This window comes from Dromiciops gliroides, chromosome 6, assembly GCF_019393635.1.
Source record: "Dromiciops gliroides isolate mDroGli1 chromosome 6, mDroGli1.pri, whole genome shotgun sequence".
Taxonomy (NCBI): domain Eukaryota; kingdom Metazoa; phylum Chordata; class Mammalia; order Microbiotheria; family Microbiotheriidae; genus Dromiciops; species Dromiciops gliroides.
In genome coordinates, this window is record NC_057866.1 from 14,846,109 (window position 1) to 14,860,534 (window position 14,426).

Consider the following 14,426-nt stretch of genomic DNA (forward strand, 5'->3'; position numbering starts at 1 on the left):
CCCTGCCTGTAGAATCCCTACGACTCAAAGCTTCCTCCCATGCACATTCTCATCCCCACTCAGCTCAGCCTCTCAATCCACAGTTCTAATTCCTTTCTGTTCTCCCTTCCCACTGTGGCCTCTAGAACCCTCCGTTCACCAAATCCCCTTCATTCTAGAGGTCTTCACTCTGCTTCCATCTTCCATTGTTCCCCGAATCCTGGCTTTCTCTTTAAAAAGACCTCTCCTGGCCCCCTCTCCGAGGTTGGTTGTTCTGCTCACTGCCACTCCCCGCCCCATTTCCACAGCACCATGAGGAGTAACTGGAATGCTCTTTGTCCCCCACTGTCATTTCCAGACCTCCCTTTGTTCCCAACAATTATCATCTATTTCTCCTCCTCTTAAGTGCTTATCACTCTAGGAAAAGGAAGTTTCTTCTGTTTATTTAATAAATAATATTGAATGGAATAGGGTAACAGTTTAAAACAACTGATTGTGGGCCGCTAGGGGGCGCAGTGGATAAAGCACCAGCCCTGGATTCAGGAGGACCTGAGTTCAAATTTGGCCTCAGACACTTGACACTTACTAGCTGTGTGACACTGGTCAAGTCACTTAACCCCCATTGCCCTGTAAAAAAAAAAAACAATAAAACAACTGATTGATGAAAAAAGTTGCTATTTTATTAACTGAGAAAAGATTCAAGTATGTCCCTGAGTCATGTCAGGGCTTGACATAATGATATGAAATATGAATAAACATGTCATAGGGCAAACTGAGAGGAGATCGACAAGACAGTGATGGTCAACCTTATAATTCTTGCCATATATGTATCTGCCCTGACCCACAATGTCAGTAGTACATGGAGCTTGAGGGATTCACTTTAAGGGCCAGGATGCTAGAGGAGCAGCCAGAGAACAAAGATGACAGAGCCCTGATCACTGGGGGTGGAATCACCATCTATCCTCAGGTAAAAGAAGCAGACAATTCCATAGGTTGAAAATCCTCATTCATGGGCAATAGCATGGAATCCATCTCTTCCTGCTTCCTGCTCCCTTGTCTTATCTTCTATGCACCCTGTCTCCCAGCATCCCCAGGCCGACTGAGGCAACCTACACTTGGAGATTAGCCAAAGAAAAATCTGACTCACTGACATTTTTACTGATACTGTTGTAAGCAAACACTGAGATTATTAGAGAACTATTGCGGGGGATGGGGAAAGGGAAATAAGGAGTCTGTGACCAATGCTGAAAGTGACTATTAACAAAGAATTCCAAGAAAATATATTGATTTGCTCTCTTTCATCAAGAAACTGTCAGGAAGGGGCAGCTAGGTGGTGTAGTGGATAGAGAACCGGCCCTGTAGTCAGGAGTACCTGAGTTTAAATCCAGCCTCAGACACTTAACACTTACTAGCTGTGTGACCCTGGGCAAGTCACTTAACCCCAATTGCCTCATTAAAAAAAAAAAAGAAAAGAAACTGTCAGGAAGGGGAAAAGGCAAGTTTTCTATATGGAACTGTTGGGATGGCTTGCTGGCAATGAAGTTGTGTCAGCAACAGAGCTTTGAAGTGTTGTCCCTCCTTTGTTGGCTTCAGCAGCAGAGTTCTGGGGCACATAGATAGGGGGAGGCATGAAGAAGGTGACCTGTAAAGCCAAAGAAAACCCCACACATGAGTCATTTAAGGTGCAGAAATAGAACTGCAGACGATATTGTGGCAGAAGAACTCAAGAGATCACCCTTCCGCCAAGGGCTGGCCCTCGTTAAACAGGACAAGAAGAATGTCATTGTGAGGACCTAGCTAGCCAACTTCTCATATACACTTATTCTTCCTATTCACTCTCAACTTCTCCCCACTTTCTTCTTTTCTTCCCATCACCTTTCTGTTTTCTGGCATCCTTGCCTTTGGGCATCTCAATCTTTCTTAGGTTCATTCTTAGCTATACTACTTTCTGAAATTTGTCCTAAGGGGTTCATATAAAAGGTTTAAAATAAAAATTTTTAAAGGCTAACCCTGTCCCTACATCCTTCATTTAGGCCAAACATAAAGGTGTTACTATAACCCAGGGAAGTGCAAGTCAAGCCATCCCCAATTAATGAGATTTAGGGAGATGCTCTCAGCCTATCATGCCCCAGGGGAGACCTTCTCCCCTCCTGGTCCTCTTAAGTGGGTTGTCAATGGGATGTTACCACATGCTTTCTAGGGAAATGTTGTTATTATTGTTGTTTGTCCTTCATTCTCAAAGAGAACTATGACATCAAGAGGTGACGTCATGACTTTCAGTGAATTAGATCTAAGTGATTGAGGGCTATGCAAGGTCACCCTCTCCTCCAGAGCCATCTAGGTCCAGTGACAAGATACACATCAGGACAACTGGAGATGGTCCCAAATGTTTGAGCCAATTGGGATTAAGTGACTTGCCCAGGGTCATACAACTAGTAAGTGTGTCTGAGGCCAGATTTGAACTCACATCCTCCTGACTCCAGGGTTAGTTCTCCATCCACTTTACCACTTATCTGCCCCTTAGGAAGATGTAATATCACGGGGAGACTCACTATCTCATGATGTTATCAAATTGACCACAGGACTCCCCTGTTCTAGTCTTAGCCCTGCTCTTTGGAGACAAAGTGAGACAGACAAAATTCTCCCCATGCTCTTCTATTTTTAATAGCACTATAGAGCCTATGTATTTTTGAGATGAATGGTGGAATCTTGGGGGTGTGGTGGTGGTTCAGGAAAAAGATTAAAAGGATTTGAACATCTACTTGTGCCTATTTGTGTCTGGGACTTCCTCGCATGTACTCACTGGTAGCCCCAGGGCCTGGTTTGTCTCCAACATTGGATATGATACTTAAGAGTACGAAGACAGAGACACACAAGTCCCTAATCACCCTCTCTGACAATGGCTTCTCCTCTCATGAACCTCTGATTTGACCTGCTGACTGATCTGCCCAGGAAAATCCCCATGGTACAACCTTACCAAAGTGACCAGGTCACCGCATAGAGTCGGCTACTCACCCCACGCTGGACACAGCACACGGCCCGGCAGCCAATGCTCGAGATTGTAAGGGAGATGGCAAGTTCTAAAACAGTTAGGATCAGCAGGAAGATATTGCATCCCTGGAAGGGAGGACCAAACAGAAAGTAGTGAGGGGTGGACACAAGGCCCCACCTGTAACGACTCAGGAAGAGATGACGTAAAGGAGAGCACTGAGTGGGGCAAGATAGGAGGTGAAGGATTATCCTGAGAAAAAAAACTTGAAACACATTAAAGCACCCATCAAACATTAAAGTAATATATGAATGCTATTATTGTTATTATTATTACTGCTATCATTATTATTCTAAATTAGAAGGCACTTTGAGATCCACTAAGCATTTTCTTCACAATAATTCTGTGAGATAGATCATGCAAAGATAACCATCTCTGTTTTGCACATTAGGAAATGGAGACTAAGAAATGCAAACTGACTTGTCTATGCTCACACAGATCTTAATCCCTTACTCCACCCCACACACAATCCATCCTGGCATCCATCTGAGCCTATAGCGGCTACTCAGTACAGACTTGTTTGATAAAAAGACCCCAAATTCTCTAGAAAGAGATACACTTACATTACCTCTTAGAGATAATAAATGTTTTTCAACTGATTGATTGATCAATTGATTGAATCATTGTCCAAGGTTCAATTACTGTGATTGTTTTCTTTGCATGCTTAGTGGCTTCTGGATTGTTCAGTCAATCATCAGCTATTCTTTGAGGTCTCAAAGCCCCCAAAGGTACCTGCAGCCACCAATCAAAGGTCCAATCCTAGGTACGCACTTAGAAGGTAATAATGCACTAAGGGATAGGTGAACAAAGACATTTGCTAGAGGAACTCGTACAGGCTAAGCCTGTTCCTAAGCTCTAGGTCTGGCTTTTATGATCTGATCTCTATCTCTTGTTTTAGTCATTCTTCTATTCTACTCTCCAACCAAGCGAGCCTTGGACACTCTATCCCCCAACATTGCTCTGCTCTCTTCCTATTCAATGGCATTGCTCACACCAACCACAGGCCAGGAACCGACTGTAGGAGAACCTCACCTTTACTTTTAAAGACCAATCTCTTCTTTTAAGGTCCATCTCAGTCAACATCTTAAACACTTTTTTGACACGTCACCCCCTCCACCAGCTAAAAATGGAATCATTCTCCTCAAACATTTCTTGAAGCTCTCCTTGACGATTTTTATATTAGAGATCTCTTTTCCCCCACGCTTGTTCTCCCCCAAATAATAATAATATTATTAGACAGTCAAGTTCCTTGACAGCAAGAACCGCGGCATTTTTTTTAAATCTCTGCATCTGCAGTACATAGTGCATTGCTTCCCATATAGCAATAACCACATCAAGGAATACTTATTTTTTAATTGAAATGAATGAAAATGTCAACTGCTTTTGATTTTTTGTATGTCTCAGAATTCACAATTATGGCTCAGACAATAGGAATAAGACTAAGAAAAATTAAGGAATTTCCTCATTTCCCAACACAAGCAACCTGCTTCTTTTCAAGGGGTTCAGGTTTCTTTGGGACTCTTGGTATCTCTGCCCCAGCCTATAAAGATTCCAAATTCCAAAGATCCATCATCATCACTGGCCCCACCTTGGAAGTACTCACCAACAATAGAGAATCACCAAAAAAACAGGTATCAAAGAAATCTGCTCTGGAACAAAAATAATTGGTTATATTAAATGATATCAAGGTGACTGCAAAAAAGATGATTCCCAGCCCAGCCACGACTGAGCTGACGGCGTTCATTGCCAGGCTGCTTTGGACCTAAAAGCAAATAAGAATCCATCAACAGTTATCCCATTGATACATGGCTATGAAGCTGGTCTCGTGTGTCCAGTTGTTCAAGACCCAGAGGTGAATCTAACAGAAACAAAAAGCAAGATGCACGTTTTGAGTGCCTACCACGTGCAAGACAATGTATCAGGTGCTGGAGATACATGGTCCAATAGAAAAACTGCTCAGTGCCCAAAGTTCTCATGTTCTACTAGGCGATGCAATATGTGTATGAGGATCATTTTTTGACATAAAGATCATTGAGAAGATTAAGGGAACTGAAAAGTAGGGATAATTATTTTCATTTCTCCTGGTATGGCCATAGGATTTACCTGGTAGTAATCTGAATAATGGGGGAGCAGCCAATAGTGATTCACACCCTCTGTGACCCCAGGTCATAAGCTCAGCCATTCAGCATTAATCAAGTCTACTACATCCGAGCCTGGGGTTGCTGAGGCTGTCTCTTTAAGGATCCTTCCATTGCCCCCTTCCCATTCCGAGAAATGAAAAGTGTCTTCCTCTTGGGCTACATACACAGAAAAAGAAAGTGCCACTCACCAGAGTATTTGTGATTCTGTTCTCTGCAGCTATGGAAAGGGAGCCAGAGATGATGAACTGTGAACAAACAACAGTACCTTAAAACCTTCATGTTTTTCCTTGGTGTTCTCACTCTACCTAGCCAGTCACTGAAACCTGTCTCCCCAATCCCTGAGAACCGGACGTCTTTGGGAACCTTTTAAACATTAAGATGATGGGCAAGCGGACAGGTCTGCCTTCTTTCATAATGAGAATTATGAACAATTAGGACAAATCACTCTGAGGTCAAGTAACCCTTCTCAAAAAGAAAACAAGGCTAGTCTCCTATGGCTTGGACCCGGTGAAGCCTTACTGGCTCTTTGTGGTGAACACTTGCCTTTCTAGACATAAACTAACCTGATGTGGGTGATACATTCTAGAATTTTGCCAAAATTGAAGTCGAACTCATTGATTTATAAATTGAAAACCACTCTGTCTTCCCTTTCTGGACAATTAAGAAAATTCCATTATTCAGTCTTAAAGCATGTCTATTCAACATGATATCCTCAAGATTACTGATATAGGCCTGCAATCAATTCTGCATATTCTTTCATGTATTTTCCAATGGGACTGGATCTGGGCTGATTAACATGTGGGCAACACCTCTCTAACATCCATTTACCCACTGCAATCCAAAGATTATTCTCTGCCAAAAAAAAAAAAAAACAACAACAAAAAATAAAACATTGAACAGTCTTCTCTACATCATCCAGTACAATGTTCATGCCTCCACCTTGAGATGAGAGAGTTCACCTTTTTATCTTCCTCTTCACAAATATAGCTTGTTTTTTGTATTTACAACCCACCTCAGCTCATTTTGAGTTTTGGTGTTCCTGACACTATTCATACTGGACCCTTCCAATAGTTTATTTTTTTGTTGTTGTTTAAATATATGTGTGTGTGTGTGTGTGTGCTTACACACACACACACACACACACTATTCTAAGGTCCAGAGGAAAAAAACTGCCCTCTCAGATAGATATACCAAGGGGACTTGTTTGAAGAGATAAAAACAAAACACAGGGCTGCATTGCAGTCCATCAGTTCCATTACATGTGCCTGTTTTCCTTTTTGAAAATATAACCAACAAACAGGATTTAGGAATGTAGGAAGATAATATAAGGACTGTTGGGATCACGCCTGGTAAATGGGGGATTTTTTTTGTTTCACATCACAGGGTAAAGCTGAGTCATTAAAACACACCCAAAAAAGCCCAATTTTGATGCATTAGAAGCTATGGAGAGAGGAGATGAGGAGAAAAAGCTGGACACAGGTAAGCACACATGAAGATCAGAAGCCAGAAGAAAGAGAAGAGAAAGGGAAACAGCAGAGTTTTTTGTTCAGCAGATACAAAATATGTTTTTCCTATATGTGTGTATATATACATATACACACATGTCATATATATGCACCATATAATATATGCATATTATATATATATATACACACACACACACACACACACACAGTCAATTCTCATCTTTTGCTGGGGTAATGTTCCTAGAAAACAGGATAAAAATCAAAAATTCAAATGTTGATACACTGAACCTATGGGAAATAGGGGGTTAGGTTCCTATAATCACCAAAAACTGTAATCTTTCCTTAGATGTTGCTGAAAATGCACTTTTCTGCATACATTTTTTTTTAGTGAGACAACTGGGGTTAAGTGACTTGCCCAGGGTCACAGAGCTAGTAAGTGTGTGTTAAGTGTCTGAGGCCGGATTTGAACTCAGATACTCCTGACTCCAGGGCCGGTGCTCTATCCACTGCACCACCTAGCTGCCCCCCTGCATACATTTTTGTAACAAAACATTAATTCTGATAATATTCTCTTCCTCGCATACACACATATGTGTATATGTTTATGGATATATATATATATATGTATATATACATATATATATCTCAACCCTTCCATATATGTATATGTATGGAATATATATGGATATATCAACTCTTCCCCATATTTGTGTGAGTGTATATCATTCCTTCCCTACATTCCCCACTGGAAATAAAGAAAGGAAAACTATGACTCATGTTGTCAGGATCAGGTTCCCTCCTGTCTCCAGGGGACAAAGGGGAAGAAAACATTTCAGAAGTAGTTTCAATAACTCTACTCACAAATGCCGATCCCCAGAATACATAGCCAGTGTACCACAGAAACAGTCTCTGTCCATAAGGATTCTGAGAAATGAAAACGATCATTGCCCCTAAGATGAGGTTCATCAGGGCAATCATGATCTGGACAGTCTAGAAGGTAAAGAGATTCAAATGAGAAGACAGAGAAAAGACTGATTCACTTCTCTGCAGACATGGAGCCAAGGGTCCATGGAGCCTTCCCCAGAAGAGCCCAGGGAGGTTCTGGAAAGTTAGGCTTTTGGGGAAGGCTCCATTGAATAATTGAAATTTTACAATTATATTACCCAAAATAATGTACAAAAAGTATTTAGCCAATTTTGAAGCTTTTACAAAGTTGAATGATTACTCTTTTTTTTTCAAAGTTTCAACAAACATTTATTAAGTATCTACTATCTACAAGGCCTTATAGCACATTTATATAATTCAACAAACATGTATTCAACAAATTACATTTATTAAGTACCTACTATGTCCATGGCACTGTCACACATTTAGATAAAACACAGTCTGCATTTGAATATTTGGATACAGTTAACTCTCTCCATCATATTAAACATTTTTAAAAAGAACTTGTGTAGACTTGGCCTCAGCCAAATTCCCCATCTTCTCCCTTAGCCTTAGTTTCTACTTCTGTAATTTGAGATTTTTGGACTAGATAATCTTTAAGATCCCTAGTACTCCTATGATTTTTTTCTCTTCCTTGGGTTAAGATATTACTGTCTGAGGGTTTGTATGTAGGCTTTAAATATTTCCTGCCTTGCTGTCTTAGGAAGGGGGGAGAATAAGGAGGAAGGTAGGAAGAAAAAAAAATGAAACTCAAAATCCTACAAAAACAAATGTTGAAAATCATCTCCACATGCAATTTAAAAAAATACCATTAAATGAAAACAAACAAATAAATAAATGTTTCCTGGCTATATTGCCAAAGCCCCCAGGAGTTGCCCTGAATTATCTTTCGAAATCAATGATGAGTTATAGGTAAAATTGTCAGGTATGTTGTTGGAGGGAGAGAAAGAGAGAGAGGAGAGAGAGAGATTGAGAGAGAGAGAGAGAGAGAGAGAGAGAGAGAGAGAGAGAGAGAGAGAGAGAGAGAGAAGAGAGAGAAATTTATCACACAATTACCACGTTGGGCTTTATGCTACTTGTTAGGCATACAAATACAGACAAGAAAGATAACCCCTACTTTCTTTTTTTTTAAATCATAAAAGTATCTTATTATTTTCCAGTTACATGCAAAGATAGTTTTCAACATCTGTTTTCACAAGATTTCTAGTTCCAAATTTTTCTCCCTTCCTCTTCTCCGTCCCACCTCCCCAAGACAGAAAGCAAACTGATACAGGTTATATATACACAAGAGTGATTACTCTTAATAAGGATAAGATCAGAGGCAATGTTACATAATAGAAAAATAGCTGGTCCAGGAATCCTAGTGATCTAAATTTAAGATCTAGTTCTGACCCATGTTGTGACATCCTGAACAAATCACTTGAGCTGCAGTTTCCTCCTTGGGAAAAGGAGGACACTGGACTCCATTACTCCAAAGTCCCTTCCACTTCTAAGTTAATCATCTAATAATCTTATGATTGTGTCTTCTTTCGCATACTTGTAGTATGACCCTAGGCAATTCACTTTGCCTCATAGCACCCTCCCAACTCTCTAAATCCCTCTATAAGAATATCCTATTAAAAAAAGAATATGCTATAGAGCACATACTAATATCCTGTGATAAAGCAAATTTTCTCTTTGAGAGCACCTTATACCAATTAAATCACAAGTTCCTTCCAAAACCAAGGGCAAGATAGCCCCCTTGGACAACTCTGGGGGCTTTGTTGGTGGGTTTAGGAAGGTGAAGGCTATGTGGAAAATTGGTGTGACTGTGTATGCCTGGGATAGCCATTTTCTATAGTACACGGGCTCTTGACTCATCCCTGGAAGCCAGTTTGCCCTTTTCCCACTCCTTCATATAGAGGATAACCAGAAACTATATGTAATGAAATAGCTTTAAAAGGTCAGTGTCATTTCCATTATGGTGATATATTGATTTAAAGTAACGTCTTGGTCTTCTAAGGGCCCCACACATTGATCTATTGATGGTTGTGCTGACGCAAACGTAAATGACTCATAAGACAGTCAAGTATTAACATTTCAGTATGTATTCACATCTCAGAAATTGGAAAAAGCTAAAAAACTGATACTTGATTTATTCGTTTGTTGATTTCTAGATTTAAGAAATATGATGGAGAAATGATATGTAGCTTAAACATAAAAGTGTGTCAAGCCGGTGTGTGTTTTTTTCAGAAAACCATTTCTTAAACATTTACCAGAATATTCTTACCCATGATGCAAGAAAGGTGATCGAGACAAATAGATAACCTCAGAAATTATGTCCATGTACACCTCAGGCACTTCAAGGAAGGACTCACCTGATTGAGATCCTGAGGGCTGAGAAATTCTTTCTCTTTGTTCTCTCCCTCTCCCCAAGTGACTCTCTTCTTTCCTCTTAATCAATATGCCATCACAGAAGGGAGATTAGGGGCAGGGATCTCATAAGGACATCCCTATTCTAACCACAGTACCCAGAAGAAGGAGGAAGTGGCAGAAACTTCAAAGCATCATTATGTTGGTTCCCTACCTCCTCCCCTCCAAAGTCAAACTTAGAATTTCACTCACCTCCCTCTCTCCCACTGCCCTAGCTACCCCCATCCAAGCTAAAGGGTTCCTAAGAATGGGACCCAGAATCCTCCTTAAGTCCAAATTCAGCAGTGATTTAGAGCAGGTCATTCGGAAAACGGATTTACCATAATATAAAATAGATACATCCTGGGCACCTAATTTAATTCTAGCCCATCAAGAAAGCTGATGAGCCTTTAGCTGCCTCACACAGCAGAGGCATTCAGAAGCCAGAATGGAAATAGCATGGAATTTTGAGATAGGAGACAGGTATTCAAATCCTGAGCTCTGTTCCTTAGTACCTGAGTGTTCCTCACTAAGTTATTGAACCTCTTTAGCTGACTCATCTGCAAAATGACAATGGTTTTATGTGGGCTGCAACACGGCATATTTGGATTTGCAGTCAATTATTTTGGTTCGAATTGTGGGGTTGCTACAACCTTGGGTAAGCCACTAAACCTGTCAGGGCCTCTGTTTCCTTAATTATATTATGAGGTAGGGTGGACTAAGTGACCTTTGAGGTCCATTCAAGTTTTTACAATATTATAATATAACTTGATGATTTTTAACATCAGTTCATCATTCAACAAGCATTTTTAACACATATACTGAGTGCCCGGCATTATACTAAGCTCTGCCAATACAAAAATGAAATCCAAAGCAGTTTCTTCTGGCTCTAAAAGCTATAATACTGTAAGTCTCTCCCAGTTAGAAACATAGGAATCTGCTATCCCAGGGATGTGGGACCTGAACTCACCCCCAGTGCCTTGGGCTCTCCTCTCAGGAATTTCTGCAAGGAAGCCTTCGATTGATAGGATTGTATTACCATTGACCCCTGTGGCAAGGAAGTGAGGTCTGGCTGAGGAAGGGATGGAAACATTCCGTTCAAAGCAGCCTGGGACTCCATGAGGTCACTTGCGATGCTGTAAGAAGAGAAGAGAAGTCATATGAAACCAGGATTCAGAGTTTCCTCCCATTCAATACTACCCCCCCAAAAAAAGGTTGATGAAATAATATCCAAAAGAAGATAATGCAATCTAAGGCCACAGTAAGAGAGGTCTAGTGTTTGGAACAATGGAATAGGGAGTAACATAGTCCTCTTTCCTGATCAGACCAAAACTGGATATTGCATTCATAGGAACATTGCTAAGCGAGAGAGAAGGGTATGCACAATGGTAAAGCGCCAAGAGCCCATGCCATATGAGTATTTTGGAATAGAACTGGGAATGGTTACCCTGGAGGTTTAGATTGTTCAAAGAATGAGACGAAAAGCCTTGAAAGATATTCAGTGAGTTCTGAAGATGATGTGCCAGGTCCCTCCCAGGGAAAGAGAGCAATCCTGAACATTTCCTTTTTTAAATTGTGGGTATAGGCTTGTGAGTATGGACTCAAACACACTCTCTATTACAGTCCTACATGTTACCAAAGGAACATTGTAAGAAAGCTTGGTTGTGGTCATCGGTCAGAGCAAAATGGACTGACCCATGTGGTATTTGAGACTGGTGCTATGTGAATATCTGTCCCAAATGAAAAAGGCCCACTCTGAGTCAGGCCTATGGTTCTCCAGAGACCTTGAATTCCATCCCCAAGGTCAAGAAAAGTGTGGGTAAGAAGCTATTCTACTCAACTTTGGGAACCAACACCACCACCCCGCCTTGGCCGAAGATGCCTGAACTGAAAAGTGAGTGGATCCTCAGGTCATCCTACTGTTTCTAGCTGATCCAGGTGTCTAGACCATGCTACAGCCTGTCCAGACATCCACCAGGACACTAGGACCTGGGCAGCCAAGATACCTTGTCATATATAAGACACCCCCTGCACCCCCTCCCCATTCTCTCTCTTCACTCATCTTCAGAGAACAATAAGCAAATTGGTCCTGAAAAGGATTCAGTGAACTATAGCCCTATGTCTACACTCATGGCCCCTGTGACTCCTACACCAAAGTACTCTTCCCTTGTCGCCATTTGATTATCTGTTTTGGACCCTGTGGCTAAATTGAGACTATTACTTTTGTCTTTGTTTCTTAGGATATCTAGAAAGGGGCCAAGCACATACTAGGCACTTAATTGAAAGATTGATTGAGGAGAAACTGATTGAATGAGTGAGACAAATGGGCTTATTGATCTTAATTAAGGGTGTCTGTCAGAAACCAGTTTTACAAATCTGATCACGAAAAGGATCCAGTTTATAATTGTAACCCCTCCTTATACCAGAGGCAAAGAACCCACAGAGCCCACAGCTTAGACCTATTTCCCCAAGGCACAGGGAAGAGAGGCTCATCCTTGCAACCCCCTCAGTCTGGCATAACTCATTATGGGAAGTGGATGAGTTTGTAATGGGGGAAACAAATATGGGAAAACAAGTTTAGCCAGCTTCCAGAAGTCCATTGTGCTATAATTACTCTACTTCCCACATCTTTTACTGAGAATCTAGCATGTGTCCAGGCCTGAGCTCAGTTATTCATGGGGAAAAGGACCCCCATGGCTTCTTTTTCCATTAGTAGCTCATTGCCTGGAATCTCATCATCATGGAGTTTGATCCAGTTTTGAGACTCAACATCTTTTCAGCACCCTCAGCAGTCTCTTCCCTCTAAATGGAGGAATGGTAAGTAGAGCAATAAACTCCTCCCAAATCCTTCCTGATATTTATAGAGGGTCCTGAACTTTCCAGCTAAACTTTGCATTTCCCAACAGTTGTTCTGCTGGATTCTGACTCCATGAACATCATGCCTCTTCATCAGGTACCTTCTAACAGCCTTCCCTCCCCCTTTTCAGCTTTCTTTTGCATATTGTCTTCTCCCATTTGATTGAAATGGGCAGAAACCATCCTTTTTTTGGTTATTTGTATCCCTACAACTTAGCACACAGTAGGTTCTCACTAAATGTTTGCCTCTGACTGTCGCTATCTCCCGCAACTTACTCTGGCCTGGAAGAATGGACGGACTAATAAAGAGAACCTCAAAAGTAAGCAATCTAAGCTACCTCTGGAGTGGTCTAATGGAGGAGATTCCTCTAGGGGTTCAAAAAAGAGATTATTTTGGACTACCCTTAGACCAGGCTTCATGGAGGTAGGAGAATTTGAGATGCACTTTAAAGACTCATGGCATTATCATGATGGACAAGTGGAAGGTGAGTTTCTGTAGGCTGTGACTACTGATGTTCCCTCCCTCTCTTTTTTCTGCCCATCACTCACCCTCTTAAAGATGAGAATGCTCTCATGAGCTACTCCACAGGTCAGGGGCTAGAATGAGGGCACATCCTCTATATGTGTTGTAAGGAGCTTAAGGCTCTGTTCCAAAGCCCTGTCCCCTAAGATACCTCTCATTTCTCCAGCCTTAACCCCATCTGCACAATGAAATGTAGGACTGACTATCATCAAAGGAAGGGAGAGATTCTACCACCACCATGACCCATCTTATAAGGGCACTGCTACAAAATATTTCTCTCCAAATCAAGAGGCTCTGGTTGTTCCTGAGAGCCAGACGATGAATTTCAGGCTGAGAAATTCAAGATACAAGGCCCAAGAGGGCACTTGTCCCCAGTATCCAGAGAAGAACTGGAGACTCCTTCTGGCTTCTCCTGACGTGGAAGTATCTGTGAGGCACCAGGAGCTACCCGCTGTAAGTCAGTTCCCTTCAGAAGATTTCAGCCTGGGTCAGACCAGGAAAGAGCTTTCTGCAAGCACTGTAATGCTCCAATGTCTCTGCCCGCAGTCAAAAAGATCCTTATTTAAGCTCCTGTGACCAAACCTGACCTGTCCTGTGGTCCCAGAAGGGAGACATCAATGCTCCTTCCCCTGTAAAGCTCCCTCTGGGTCCTTCCCACCTTCATCTTCTCTAAGTCTCAGCTTTTGCTAGAACCAGTTATGGGAAACACCTCAGGTGCTTACCTGTCCTGTCCACCAGTTTTCCCAGGGTTTCCTTCCTCACACTTTAAGACAGAGGATCAGTGTTCACCAAAGTAGAGTTATCCTTCTGAGGTTCCTCCCTGTCCTATCTGCCTGATTCTTCCTGACACATTTCCTGTCTCACTGTGGTTTTCTCTGCCTCAAAGAATTTGTAGATGAGATGACAATAAGGAGAGTTTTTCAACCAAGTGGACTGTTACTTGAACTATGAAGGAAGTGACTAATGGTTCATTTTTTTTTCATTGCAAGAAATCTTTTCTTCTTGTAATTTTAAAGTTTTTATTATAAATTCAACAGTCATAAACCATTAGGCACATTTCAAGAAATTAAGAAGAA

General features: G+C 41.4%; 1 protein-coding gene across 1 annotated transcript; it reads right to left on the minus strand.

Moving 5' to 3' along the window:
* Positions 1-637: 637 nt before the first annotated feature.
* Positions 638-14,202, minus strand: LOC122730589 (membrane-spanning 4-domains subfamily A member 4A-like). Its single transcript, XM_043969766.1, has 7 exons — positions 14,073-14,202; positions 10,942-11,107; positions 7,497-7,625; positions 5,358-5,414; positions 4,632-4,790; positions 2,995-3,096; positions 638-1,621 (listed from the first exon to the last, which is right to left on the minus strand). The coding sequence occupies exons 2-7, from the start codon at positions 11,089-11,091 to the stop codon at positions 1,484-1,486; spliced, it is 735 nt and encodes a 244-aa protein (XP_043825701.1). The 5' UTR covers positions 11,092-11,107; positions 14,073-14,202; the 3' UTR covers positions 638-1,483.
* Positions 14,203-14,426: the final 224 nt, after the last annotated feature.

Bases quoted from the DNA above. Each gene is read 5' to 3' on its own strand.
- LOC122730589 (XM_043969766.1), bottom strand. From the start codon at position 11,091: ATGGAGTCCCAGGCTGCTTTGAACGGAATGTTTCCATCCCTTCCTCAG. The intron at 7,626-10,941 runs GTGAGTTCAGGT...TTTACCTTCTAG, and splicing joins GAGAGCCCAAGGCACTGGGG to ACTGTCCAGATCATGATTGC. The intron at 4,791-5,357 runs GTGAGTGGCACT...ATTTGCTTTTAG, and splicing joins ACAGAATCACAAATACTCTG to GTCCAAAGCAGCCTGGCAAT.